General features: G+C 38.8%; 1 protein-coding gene across 1 annotated transcript in view; it reads left to right on the top strand.

The window, feature by feature from the left end:
* Window positions 1-534: 534 nt before the first annotated feature.
* Window positions 535-13,185, top strand: part of LOC103775121 (mitogen-activated protein kinase 10) — a gene marked incomplete at its 3' end in the record, with an annotated part of 48,922 nt that continues 36,271 nt past the window's right edge. The window contains exons 1-4 of the mRNA XM_008942565.1: window positions 535-657; window positions 4,545-4,603; window positions 6,159-6,297; window positions 7,533-7,698. Coding sequence (XP_008940813.1) covers window positions 634-657; window positions 4,545-4,603; window positions 6,159-6,297; window positions 7,533-7,698 — 388 coding nt within the window. The remainder of the gene's footprint in view (window positions 658-4,544; window positions 4,604-6,158; window positions 6,298-7,532; window positions 7,699-13,185) is intronic.

Consider the following 13,185-nt stretch of genomic DNA (forward strand, 5'->3'; position numbering starts at 1 on the left):
ATATTTCTGGAATTGGACTATATGATCTTAAAGAATGGTTAAATAACTTGATTCCTTTAGAAATATCATAAGGAAAATACAAACTTCATTCTAGATAAAAGTGGACAATTGTTCATTGAGCCCCTTGGTGGAGATGTCCTTAATCATGATAGGAAGAAGCAAAACTCCACTGTACCCAATGCACAGAGAGTTGCTTTATGAAAAAACTTTTTGTCTCATCCACTTTTTATTGTATTTTTATTTGAACTTATGGAATTATTTTTTTCCCACACCTTGAAAATAAGTGTTAATTTCCTATGGAACTGGAGTTCAGAATTAGTGGTGCATGCTGTCTTCTGCTGATGTGGTAGTACATGTTTCCTTTTGGTGTCTTCTTTTTTTCTCACTAGAAACTCACTCCTCCTTTTGACCCTGTATTTTTCTAAGTGGAAAAAAAGGCAACTGTAGACTTAAGACTCAGAATTTTTTCTTGAGAAATACAGGATATTCTCTAAGATGCATAACCCGTGTGTTTGTAATTACTGCAGTGCTGCATATGATGCCATCCTTGACAGAAACGTGGCCATTAAGAAGCTCAGCAGACCATTTCAGAACCAGACTCATGCCAAGCGAGCTTACAGGGAACTGGTCCTCATGAAGTGTGTGAATCATAAAAATGTAAGTTCTTGCTAGGTAACTGGGGAAGTGGTATGTATATTGGTTTGTTAGAAAGAAACATATTTGGTTATGTGCTTTTGTAAAAAGGAAAAAAAATAAAAGTAAGTTATGCGCAAGGGCTAGTCCTTCAGGTACCTTATGACCAGATGAGACAGCAAGAATCTACTGTGTGCTTATTTAAAAGATATATCAAATGGGTGTGTCACTAGCAGGGTTAGAATGACAAAAGGAGAGAGAGAAGTATACATTCTTGTGTCCCTCTGGGGTCAGTACTGGGGCCAGCGCTATTCAATATGTTCATCAATGGCCTGGATGAGGGAGCAAGAATGCACTGTCAGCAAGTTTGTGGATGATACAAAACTGGGAGGAGTGGCTGGCACACCAGAAGGCTGTGCTGCCATTTAGTGAGACCTAAACAGGCTGGAGAGCTGGGCCGGGAGAAATCTGATGAAATACAAGGACAAGTGTAGAGTCTTGCACCTGGGACAGAATAACCCCATGTGCTAATATAGGTCGGGGACTGACCTGTTAGGGAAAAGGGACCTGGGGTCCTTGTGGACAGCAGGAAGACCATGAACCAGCAATGCACCCTCATGGCCAAGAAGGCCAATGGCATCCTGGGATGTATTATAAAGGGTGTAGTTAGTCGGTCAAGAGAGGTTCTCCTCCCCCTCTACTCTGCCCTAGTGAGACTGCATCTGGAATATTGCGTTCAGTTCTGGGCATTTCCGTTCAAGAAGGACAGGGAACTGCTTGAAAGAGTCTGGCACAGAGACACAAAGATGACTAAGGGAGTAGAACATCTCCCTTAGTATGAAAGGCTGAGGGAGCTGGGTCTCTTTAGCTTGGAGAAGAGGAGTCTGAGGGGTGACCTCATTAATGTTTATAAATATCTGAAGTGTGAGTGTCAGGAGGTTGGTGCCAGGCTCTTCTTTGTGATGTTCCATGACTGGACAGGGGGCAATGGGTGCAAGATGGAACAAAGAGATTCTGCAGAAACATAAGGAAAAACTTTTTCACTGTGAGGGTGACAGAGCACTGGGACAGGCTGCCCAGAAGGGCTGTGGAGTCTCCTTCTCTGGAGACATTTAAAACCCACCTGGATGTGTTCCTATGTGACCTGCTCTAGGTGGTTCTGCTCTGGCAGGGGGTTGGACTAGATGCTCTTTTGAGGTCCTTTCCAACGCTTAACAGTCTGTGATTCTCTGATTCTGTGAACTTCTTGTCCAGAAATGCATATGTGGTTGTTGGAATCCTGGCTCCATCCTCTTGTCACTGGAATTTGTGACTCAAAAGCAGTGTCTCTTGAGTTGGAGTACCCATGCCAAAGTATCATTCCTTGTTCCAGACTTCATCTGAAACCTAGTCATGTAGATGCATTGTATAGTTCGTACAAGATGAGGGGTTGTCATGGTGAAGGTTGCTGCAAAACTGCTGAAGAAAATTAAGAACCAAAACCATTTTTTCATTGTCATGTATTTGTGTTTAAGCTGATGTGGAGCCAGGGATGCTGAAGCCTCAACACATTCTGCCATTCCTTCTAATCACAAAGTTCTTATTGAAATAAACAGTACTAGCAGGCTCTAGACTTCCCTGTTTCTTAGACCTGCTATCTACTGTACAACATTTAATATTCATAAATAATTAAAGTATTCCTACACTACAGCAAAAAAGTGCTGTATGTTAATTTTAACCATCTATCTATTAATTATATTTATCTGCCTCGTACTGCATAAGCTTGCTTTTTTGTGGTGAGTTATGCAGGATTGCCCCATTGCCTTGACAAGCGATCTCCCAAGAATTTAATTTTTCTGCAGTTCCTCAATTTGTGCCGTGGCTTGGTGCCACAACTATGTGCCCCTTCCTCTTCATTAGGAGTTAATTTTTTTTCAGTTTGCTACATGTTTACTCTTGCCTTAGATCCTTCAATGACTCTTTTTCATAAATGAGCTTGAAAAACATGATGTAAGGTGAGATTTGACAATTGTTCTAAATCACAAATTCACATGGAAAGAAAAAGGACTGACCCTAAAATGGCAAAGAGCAGGGCTTATCACATAGAATGTCCTCTGCCCCACTTCTGGAGAATGACTTATCTTTACATTTCCACTATGTTGATCAGGGCTGTACCTGTGTGATGGTTTGAAAACAAACCAGTGAGGGACTCCAAGTCAGAAATACAATTTAATAAGAAAAAAATAAAATAAAAGCAATAATACAAAGGAAAACCCCAGACAGAGTCAGAATACAACCTGATACTTTGTAGTTAGGGTGGTGGTAGCAGTCCAGATGAAGCAGTGGTCTCATAGAAAAGATCTGGTAGCTCTTGTCCTCTGGAAATCCAGTGGGTAAGGCCCCCTGTGCTGTCCTGAACCCCAGTTTATATCCAGGTGGGAGCACTTGGCTCCTCCCCCTGGGTGGAGCATCTCACAATGGGTTGATATCAGTCTGTGAGTCATGCAGTGGGTCCTTGATGGTCCATTACACAGAAATAGCTCCTGGGGGGAGTTCTGTATGAGTCATGGGGCGAGGCATGGATGGGCCCATTAACAGGGAGGACTCCTCCTGCTGGGTGGGAAGGTGTTAACATCTCCCCTGACCTTGAACTTCTTTCCTTATCTGTTATAGCCTGGGGTGTGAGGTCTGTCCTGGGCAGCTGCTACCCATGATTTTCTTAACAGCCCATGAGCACTGACATAGAGAGTAAGGAATACACAGTTTTTGGTTCTACCCACATAAGGATAAACTGGTCCCAGACCCTGTAACCATGACAACCTGTTCTTTCTGTATTGACTTGGATGGAAGCTACACTCAGTCAGACCAATGCCTGGAGCTTTTGAAAATACAGGCTTCATATTTTTAATGGATTGGAAAGAGCAGAGGATAGCAGGAGCAGTATTAATTTAAGTATCTAATTTTTTTTTTAATGCTGCATAAGATCTGACAAAGGCACCGCATTTGTTGGGTCAGAGTTTTAATCTGTCCCTACAGAGAAGTGCAAAGGAAGGAGATGGTTATAAAGGCACCCATGCAGAGGCAAGAATCAGTCAGAATATGTGGAACAGACAGAAAGTATATTGAACCATTCCCATGAGAAAGGCTAGAGAGGTGGGGGAGATGGGGGGGGGGGGGGTATTCAGGGTGGAGAGGGGGGGGGGGGAGATATTCAGGTGTTGTTTTCATGGTGGCTGTGCTAATATATTTTAGCTCTGTAGCCCACAGAGATGGGAAGCGTGAGAAATGCAGATCCCTGAGGTCATGTTTTTCCTCTATGCTGTTTCACACATTCTTATCAGTGTCTTTCAATAGTCCAGCCCATTTTGGAAAAAAAAAAAAAAAGTAAAACAGAAGTTTCAGTACCATTTTAAAGTGCTTCTACTAAAAAGCAGTACCTCTCATGATGGAGTTTGTATCAGCATGTGTATGTATGTGCCCAAAAAAGGAGACCATGTCAGAGAAAAGGAAGGTCACCTGTTTATTTTTGATAAGATGGTCCTTGATTTTTTTTCCCCACAGATAAGCATTATTCATATATCAGAAATTTCTGTCTGTAACACAAGGACTGCTATGATAGATTGAGCTGAAGTTCTTCTTTGAACCTGTAACTTCAAAATTCAGAGGACTGTGTTACCCTTAGCATTTTGGTTTGCCACTCGTCATCACTAATCCTTCTCTCAGAAACCTAGTGCACCTAGAAGAAAAGTTAGAGATCTACGGTATCTTATTTTGAATGTTGCCAACTTTCTACTGATGCATAAAGTGACAAGTATTAGTATAAATTGAGCAGTGAAAAAACAGAGTTTATCCTCTAACACACACTTCAAAATGTGTTCAATTGCTTACTTTTATCACTTCTCTTCATCCTTTTGTCTTACTTTGTTTTTCAGATTATCAGTTTATTAAATGTCTTCACACCACAGAAATCTCTGGAAGAGTTTCAGGATGTGTAAGTAACACAGGCAATAATTAAACTAAAGCTTTAGAGATGTGGGACATTATTGTGTACCTTGAATGCAACAACTCAGCAAAACACAAAGGTTGTAAACCTTCTAAAAAAGATCATGTGTAGTCTACACTATGGCTACACAGATATTCTGCATTCCCATATTGAGAACACTTTTGGCTCTTATAAAGTGCCAAATTCCTTAACCACTGTAATAGTGTGCAAAGCCTGCTTGTGGCTTTTCTTGAGAAGATTAGTGTGTTTGCATTTGCCTTCACATTCAGAGGAATGAATATGAGTAGATAAAAGGGCCTGCTTTTGTGTTACTAGTTTGCTTGGGAAATTATGGTTGTTACGTGACTCCCTGACATGTACGAGGCTTTGAAATGTGGCACTTCATTCTGAAATAATTTCCTGTAAAAAACACTGCTGTGAAATATTTCTTCATTTCACGTTTGTTTTGATGCAACCTTTGTATAAAATTACTTGCCTGGGAAACTGTGGCTAGGTGTGAAGGACAACTAGGTGAACATTGCCCTGTTGCACAAGCACTGTTGAGTGCAGTATGAACCTACCCTGAATTAAATTTTAAATATTCAGTGTTTTACATAGTTGTACTCCTTTTACCTTTCAGTCTTTCCCATATTCTGCATACATTGTACAGAAATGTGTTCCTGTGTAATATCAGTAGTGATAACACATAGCAATGGCCGAAGTGTGGTGACTACTGTTCTAGTTTGGATATGTGGAATTTCTGCATAATATTGTCACTGCAGACTTGTGCAGAACAGAGGAGGTACCTGGTGCTGGATAGAAGACAAAGAATGCAGCTCACATTGAAATGGTGAGCTAGTGTTTTTCCCAAAGTTTGAGAGTGTTTTCATGTAGTGTTACAGTTATGAATCAGCTCTGCATCTGAGATACCTCATAAACCATTAAATGATGTATTTAAGTTATTAGCTTACCACTAAAGCGGATTGGGTTAAAGTCCTGCTGAGGTTGTCAGTGAAGTTTATTTATCAGAAGCACAAGACCAGTTAGTTGTAATCAGAATTGTACAAGTCGTACAGTGTTAGGAGGATTTTTTTTTGGAGACGTTTTGCATGGGAATGCATATTTTAGCCTCTCAGACACCTCTACTGCTCTCCGACTCCTACAGGTACCATGGTAACCATTTCTTAGAATGGTGAAATGCCAAGCAGTCATGTCTTTTGGTGCTTGTGGCTTTCTGTTTTCTGCATATTTCAGTGTCATGTTGCCTGTTTGTCTATGTAGAGTATAGTCTCTGTTGTGGGGAGTGCACCAAGAAAGGGCCAGCGATCCACCTGTTTTGCCGTGGTGCTAAAAGAACAGGGTCTCTGCGGTGAGATGGTATGGTGAGAAACAAACACCACAGTGGTAGTGTTGTTAATGGACCAAGTCTCCAGCCGTGTTCCTCCCAGCCATCAGAAGCAGAGTGAATTTTGAAGAAAGAAGGGGCATTGCTACTTGTTTGAGATGACACTGTGGTTCCTCTTCAACACAAATAATAATCCCATGACTTTGCTTTTTCACTCAGTTACCTGGTAATGGAGTTAATGGATGCGAATCTGTGCCAGGTCATTCAGATGGAGTTAGACCATGAGCGCATGTCTTATCTACTGTACCAAATGCTCTGTGGCATCAAGCATCTTCACTCTGCGGGAATTATCCACAGGGTAAGGACCCTTTGTTTAGAAACTTAAGGCAGCATATGGCATCATCAAGAAGACTTCAGAAATCACTTGAGTTTCTTGTGGGCTGTGTATAAAAGCCGTATCTCCCAGTAAAACGACTATGCATTTATGAGTCATAGTCCATCCCCTTAGCAGAGTAGCTTCATGCTTATATTACGAATGAGATTATTTGTGAATCTAATCAGACAAAAAAGTAATGTAATTATTAAAAATAAATAATAATCAAATAATAAACACTATAAATCATCAAAATTATTATGATCTCTGAAACATGTAGATAGATTTTATTCCTCCTGAAAATGCAGCTGGCTACACTTACCATGCATGACATCCTGACACTCTGAATTGATGTTGCACTCTGGTCCAACAAGTTGTGCTTGATCAGGATCTGCAGAGGCCATGGCATATGGAATTGACATTTGGCATCATTTACATGTATTGAAACAAATTAAAGACTGTTAAGTCTTTATTAAATGTACCCTCTCACTCTGCTTTTCCATGTCAGAGTGCTGTATGTGGTAAGGATGCACTACCTGGCTCTGAATGCCAGAAGCAGCACTATGTATGATTATTGACAACAGAGGGAATGGTTCATGTGACTGTGAGCAGGAGGGAATTTTGGATGGATTGAAAATATCCTGAGGTAACATCTTTATTTAAATGTGCTTTCACTAATTTGGGATTTCCAGCTGAAAAAAAGAATTCTAGAAAAGTTTCCTTTCCATTATGAGAGGAAATAAAGAAGGGCTCATAAAATGGATTACAAAGTGGATGTTGCTTTACAGTGTGTACAAAGGTCTTCTTTCTTGGCATGTTGTATGTTTAGCAAAGGATGATAGATTGGGCTTCCCAGTAGTCATCCAGCAAAAGATAAGTTATATTATTATAAATGAAGCATTAATGTGTCTTCACACAGTTGGAAAGTCTCTATTAGACTCACAGTATTAAAAAAAATATGTACTCAAAATGGTACTCTAATTCTAATCCTAGTTTCTTGAATTGCTAGATGCAATTAATTTATCAGCAGTAATCTTCCAGAAGAGTTTGCTACAGAAACAGTAGCAAGGTTTTACTGTGTATTTACAATTTTTTTTTTATAATAACTGTACCAGAAGAGTAAAAGAATATTTGAAGGTTGACCTAAAATATCAGTCCATAACACAGCTGTGCCTGGCTTTATGAAGGACAGTCATATGTCTTTTCACTGTCTTTTGCAGGATTTAAAGCCAAGTAACATTGTTGTAAAATCTGACTGCACGTTGAAGATTTTGGATTTTGGACTGGCCAGGACTGCAGGCACTAGCTTCATGATGACTCCATATGTAGTGACACGTTACTACAGAGCACCAGAGGTCATCTTGGGAATGGGCTACAAGGAGAACGGTAGGGCTGCAATTTCGTAGCAAGCGTGGTGTGACCTGAAGTGTAAGGTTTGCCTCTAAAATTGTAGCAGGCACCAGAAGGAGAATAAAATGTTAATGGGAAATGACATCTTGAATTTAAAAGGCAGGTCATTCAGAGCGGTTTCTCACTGATGTGTCCTGCAGCTACAGAGTGTATTTGGGGTGCAGTGTTGGTGAATTTATCAGTGTGGGATTACAGAGTAATGAGAAATTTGTTCTTAGTTATGGTTGAAATCAAATACAATTAGCTCTTTCTGACCAGAATGTCTTTGGCTTCTGTGACTGTGAAACAGTGTGGGAACCACTGAAATTGCTGAATGAGTGTTCTAAATTTGTGTCTGGGTCTCTGAATTGTTCAAGGGAAGAAGAGGTATGAGATGAAATAGAGAATCCTACCTCTTCCAGAATTCTTCCATATCCAAATACAGATCTGAATTTCAGGAATGATTTCTAAGATTTTATCTTTATGATAGGTCATAACATTTTGCTGACAAGTGTCATGTGGACAAGATCTAGGTATAAATTTTGCAATTTGACTCTTTTTTAAAATGAAGAGTAGAGTTGGAGAGAAGGGGGAAAAGATGAAGCTAAAAAATCCTGCATCTAAATTTGTATGTAATCTCCCTAGATGTAAATAGAATTTTGCTCTGAACAGTCTCTGAGGGATCTGGATACTTCTTGGTTCCTGCAAAAGACTGTGAAGAGCAGGTAGGGGATACTTATTATAGTGAAGAAGGTAACGATGAATTCATATTTTGCAGATGAATGGAAAACTTTATGAGTCATACTAATTTTGCAACAAATCTGAGAATTGCATCTGAGTGCCAGGTAGAAAAGGCAGGAAAGGAGGAAAGAATACAATATACAATACAGAAAAATCCACTATGACTTGGATTCTACTGTCGAAAGCTACCACTTGTCTGTTTGACAAGGAGACTTCTCTATGACCCATACAGTAAACATCTAATCCAGGAATTTATTACAACATTTCCTATTTAATTTACATTGAAGTGGTTAGCTAACCTGCAGGGGAACTTTTACTAATAGCCAGCTGCATCCTGTAAAGGGCAGTGAAACTGATTTTGGGAGCTGACTTCATGACTGAAACAAGAAAAAAAGGCATGCTCACACAGCCTCTTCAAAATTTAACAAGTCTCTGCATGAATTATTAGTAATGTTTACGAATTACAGTACATATTTTAATGTGAAAGTGTCACAAGTAGAGAATTATTAAATGGGGTCTAAGTGTACAAATAAGTTCTGAAAAAAAGGAATAATCTTCCTTAAAGTATTTTGTAAACAACAGTCATTACAAATTTGAACTAGGCTCAGCACGCTTTAGTTAGTTCCTTAGTCAATATCCAGAGTTCCTTCTACTGTGAAATAAATTATTTTGCGTTTATTTTTTTTCTCTCCAGATGTTTAGTAGATGCTTACCATTGTTATTGTTATTGTCCCTGAAATGACAGAGACAGCACTTGCTTTTCACATGATTAAAATCGCACCAAGAAAAAGTTAGACACACTTTTGCGATGAAGTACACAGCTGGGAAGGTACTAAGAATGTTTGCCACATCCAAAGATCCTGTTCAAATGCTCATTGAAGTTAACACAGAGACTTTCTTTGACTTCCCTGGACAATTAACCTGATTCAAGATGAGTGATCTTATCCTACTTGTATGAAGTGAAAATGGACAGAGAAAGAAAAGAAAATATTTGAAAATGAGGGCCAGCTGTCTGCGGAGCTGGTTTACTGGGAGACTTTGATCCAGCTCCCAAGGAAGTCAACAGAAAGGGTTGTTCTTTGCTTCCCTGCTCTGGCCTATGCTGCCACATTACTGAAGCTCCCCTAATTTTTTTTCCCCTCTTACTATTTACACTGTCTGTGTAAGGATTGTTCACTGCTTTCATTTTCTTTCTGCACTTGGTTGGCTAAAGATGCATAATTATCACCAGTTTGCTGCACTTCTGTGGAAGGTCCCAAAACTGTCACTTATGAAGAAAACTCTGCCACTGCTTCAGGCATGCTCTTGCTGTCCCATGCTCCTGATACCCTGTACCCTCCTTTTCCCAAATGGAAAATTTCATTTTTGGTTTATCAAGAAATGAGTTGTTTGTTTGTTTCTTTGGTTTGTTTTGGATTGTTTTTGAAGGATAAAAAGGGGGAAGAGAAAGAGGAGAAACTGTCTGTGTAGGCCAAACATAACTACAAAATGAGGATTTGAAGCTGAAAAACTGCATAGTCTTTTAAAGCATTTGAAAGCAGTTTTTTTTTCCCTTCACATGGAATACAGGTCTTTTCTTTCTGTGCACAGTGCCACTATCTAGCCTTTTTTCTTGTAAAACTTAAGGCGCAAACACTCCCACACGCTCCCCGAATGCAGGCAGATAAAATAACTCTGCATTTAAAAGCTGAAGGCAGGATCAGGAAGATAAAAAGTACACTTATTCTTGTTGGTACTTGTTCTGCAAAGTGTTTGGTTTTATATGTATTTTGAGTACCTACACAGTAAAAAGCAGATTCCACACAGGTTACACTCACCATTTCTTTCCAGTTGATATGTAGGTACAGATGCACATAGATAGATACCAATAGGTTGGACATAGGTACAGATCCCGAAGCAGGAGTTTTAAATAACCCTTAAGGTTGGTATTTATCCATACAGTCTTTACTCGTGTAAGTAGTTCCATTTGGAACCTCTTGTGTACTGCTGCAGAAAGACTCAGTCCTGCAGAACAAAACCTAGAAACTGCCTGGCTGCAAGTAGGATTTATTCCAGATGATCTTTGTCTGGATTTGGGTTTTCTTTACTTTTTTTTTTTTTTCTTAAAAAAAAACAATTCACCATAAACTTGGTGTATTACCACAGGTCTGTGCAGTTGTTTGTTCATCTTTGCTTGCTAGCTGTAGGCCTTTTTCCAAAAATGTTGATTTTAAACTTTTTCCACCATTGTTACTAACTACTGTTTAGCTGACTGACACACCTTTTACTTGTTTACTTATTTATCTTTTGGTGAGACATGAAAAAAGAACCAACAAAACCACAAAACAAACTGTACTGTTCTGGTCAACCTGTTCTTTTGCCCCTCCTTTAGGAGTGAAATGTCGTAGTTAACTTTGCTTTTTTTTCCCTCCTTCTTCACTTCCCTGTCTCTGCTTTTCTAGTGGATATATGGTCTGTGGGATGCATTATGGGAGAAATGGTTCGCCACAAAATCCTCTTTCCAGGAAGGGACTGTATCCTTGTGCTATTTGCTGCTGCTTCACCTATTATTTGTTCCTCTCCTCCACCCCATCCCTTTTACCATAAAATGACTATACCAGGACTGTAAAGATAGAAGCAAAAAGTTGAATCCCAGAGGTATGAGTAAATGAAAATAGCACACTACTTATATGAAAAAAAATTGACAATGAAAAACAGATGCACAGAATTATTTTGATCGAATAAGATACTTTATTTTAATACTTGTCATTTTTTCATTTTATGTAGTCTTTATGTCATACTAATACGGCATATAGAAAACAAGCGTTACGATTGCAAATTGGGTAACTTTACTTATTCTTCAAAGGAAAAATAAGAAAAACAGAAAAGACTACTGACTTGGCCCATCCGATTCCTGTAAATCTGTTTTTCTGGCTTTATGTTTTGGAAATAGTGACTTCATAACATTTGTGGTGACATCATAATCTTTTGCTTGCTAATGCATCATGTATTTGGATTCACCTCAATGCTGTATGGGCTCAGAATTGAGTCAATACAACATTTTTGTTCTTTAAAACAAAATTATAAATTTGACTTGCCCAGTTTAAAGTAACTGTTTCTCTGCTGTGGTTTCCAAATTGGCCTGAAATCATCTTCTTTTCATTTAAAAATGGACTTTCCTTTACTTGCATGAGGTCTATGTCAATTAAACTGTATTTCCCTCCCATCCTGTTCTTCTTGTCTTGGGTGATATTATTTTTACCACTCCAAAGGTGGTGAAAGCAATACTAGAAAATGAAAACAAAAGAGAAGGCGTCTACTTACCCTTTGATTTATCACAGGCCAGGCAACCTGCCCGTGATGGCTGGGAAGTGTAAGTAGTGTGTATTTTGCCCATCAGAATAAAATGCAGCAACATAAAATGTTTTCCACTTTCAGAAACAAAAAGCAATGTTATTTTTTAGCAGGTTGGCAGAAAGACACCATAAAAATCTGGCATCAGCACACACTGCCAGCTGATGTGGAGAAAAATGCAGCTTTCACAGACATATAGTCATGGAAGTGATTATTTTTTTGCTAGCTCTCGGCTGATTCCTGGAGTGTTTGTCAGAGTTAGATCCTGCCTGTCCTATTTTCACAGCTCTGTTGACTTTCTCTGAAAACAGAGCTCTGCCTGGTAGCCAGATGATGGTGCAGTTTTATGTTACTAACAGGTACACGGGGAAACTAGAAGTACCTCCTGTTTGCTTAGGAGGAAACAGCAACATTGCACTGGCTTCCAGTCTTATGGGAGTATGGACCGGAAAGTTACTGGATGCAAAACACAACAATGAAGTAAAAATGGTGGGGTTTTTTATTAGTGGAATAAGAACGTTAGTTTTTATTATTAGTAAATAGTTTTGAGATGTCACTCTACAGGTGCTGAGCTTTTCCTACAACATGGAGCAGGCTGCACGCCCACCTTCTGCTGTAAGATGAATGTTCAGAGCAGCTCCCAGCATTCATAAGACCTGCAATTCAGTATGATAGTTATGCTGAGTTTCTGTGATAACAACACCTCAGAAACACCATCATAACTCTTCCTTCAAATACTATGTGTTTTTCCCCTTTTTTTTTCTTTTTTAATGTACAAAGAAAACTTAAAATATCTACAATATACATGAGATTCAGTTGTAATTACTGAGGATATTTCCATTTAGCTTATTTGGAGAGAGTCTGAGTTTTTAGTTGATAAGCAACTAGAATACAGGAAAAAAGCTATTTCAGCGTAAAAAGATAGCACTGCTGTTAGTGGTTGCTCTCCTTTTTCAACAACAAATGATATTGGAGTCATGTTCTTCTCCCTATTTCTAGGAAAACATAAATGCCATTAATTTAACCACCATAGTTTGAAAAATTATTCAAACATGAGAATTACTTTGTTTCTATCTGTCTGGGACAGCAATCTCTTATGATAGTGTCTTATTCAGGGATAGCAGCAGAAAATTTTTAAAATAATTTTTAACATTTCAGTATCAGTTAAAAACAACAACTGAATTTTTGAACAAATGCATAAAATGTTGTGTAAATTGTGAGATAGGCCTACTTTTTAAACTATTGGAAATCCCCTACCCTGAAATGCAGTGTATTTATTACATTTACAACTGCTACCTTGTTTTATTAGTGGGTTTAGTCAGGTGAGTTGGATTTTAAAAAAAAAAAAAAGGAAAAAAAAGGAATCTGTACATTAATTTCCAAGTCACTACTCATTTATTGAGCAGTTTG

The sequence above is a fragment of the Merops nubicus genome, unplaced genomic scaffold, assembly GCF_000691845.1.
Source record: "Merops nubicus isolate BGI_N331 unplaced genomic scaffold, ASM69184v1 scaffold2926, whole genome shotgun sequence".
Classification (NCBI taxonomy): domain Eukaryota; kingdom Metazoa; phylum Chordata; class Aves; order Coraciiformes; family Meropidae; genus Merops; species Merops nubicus.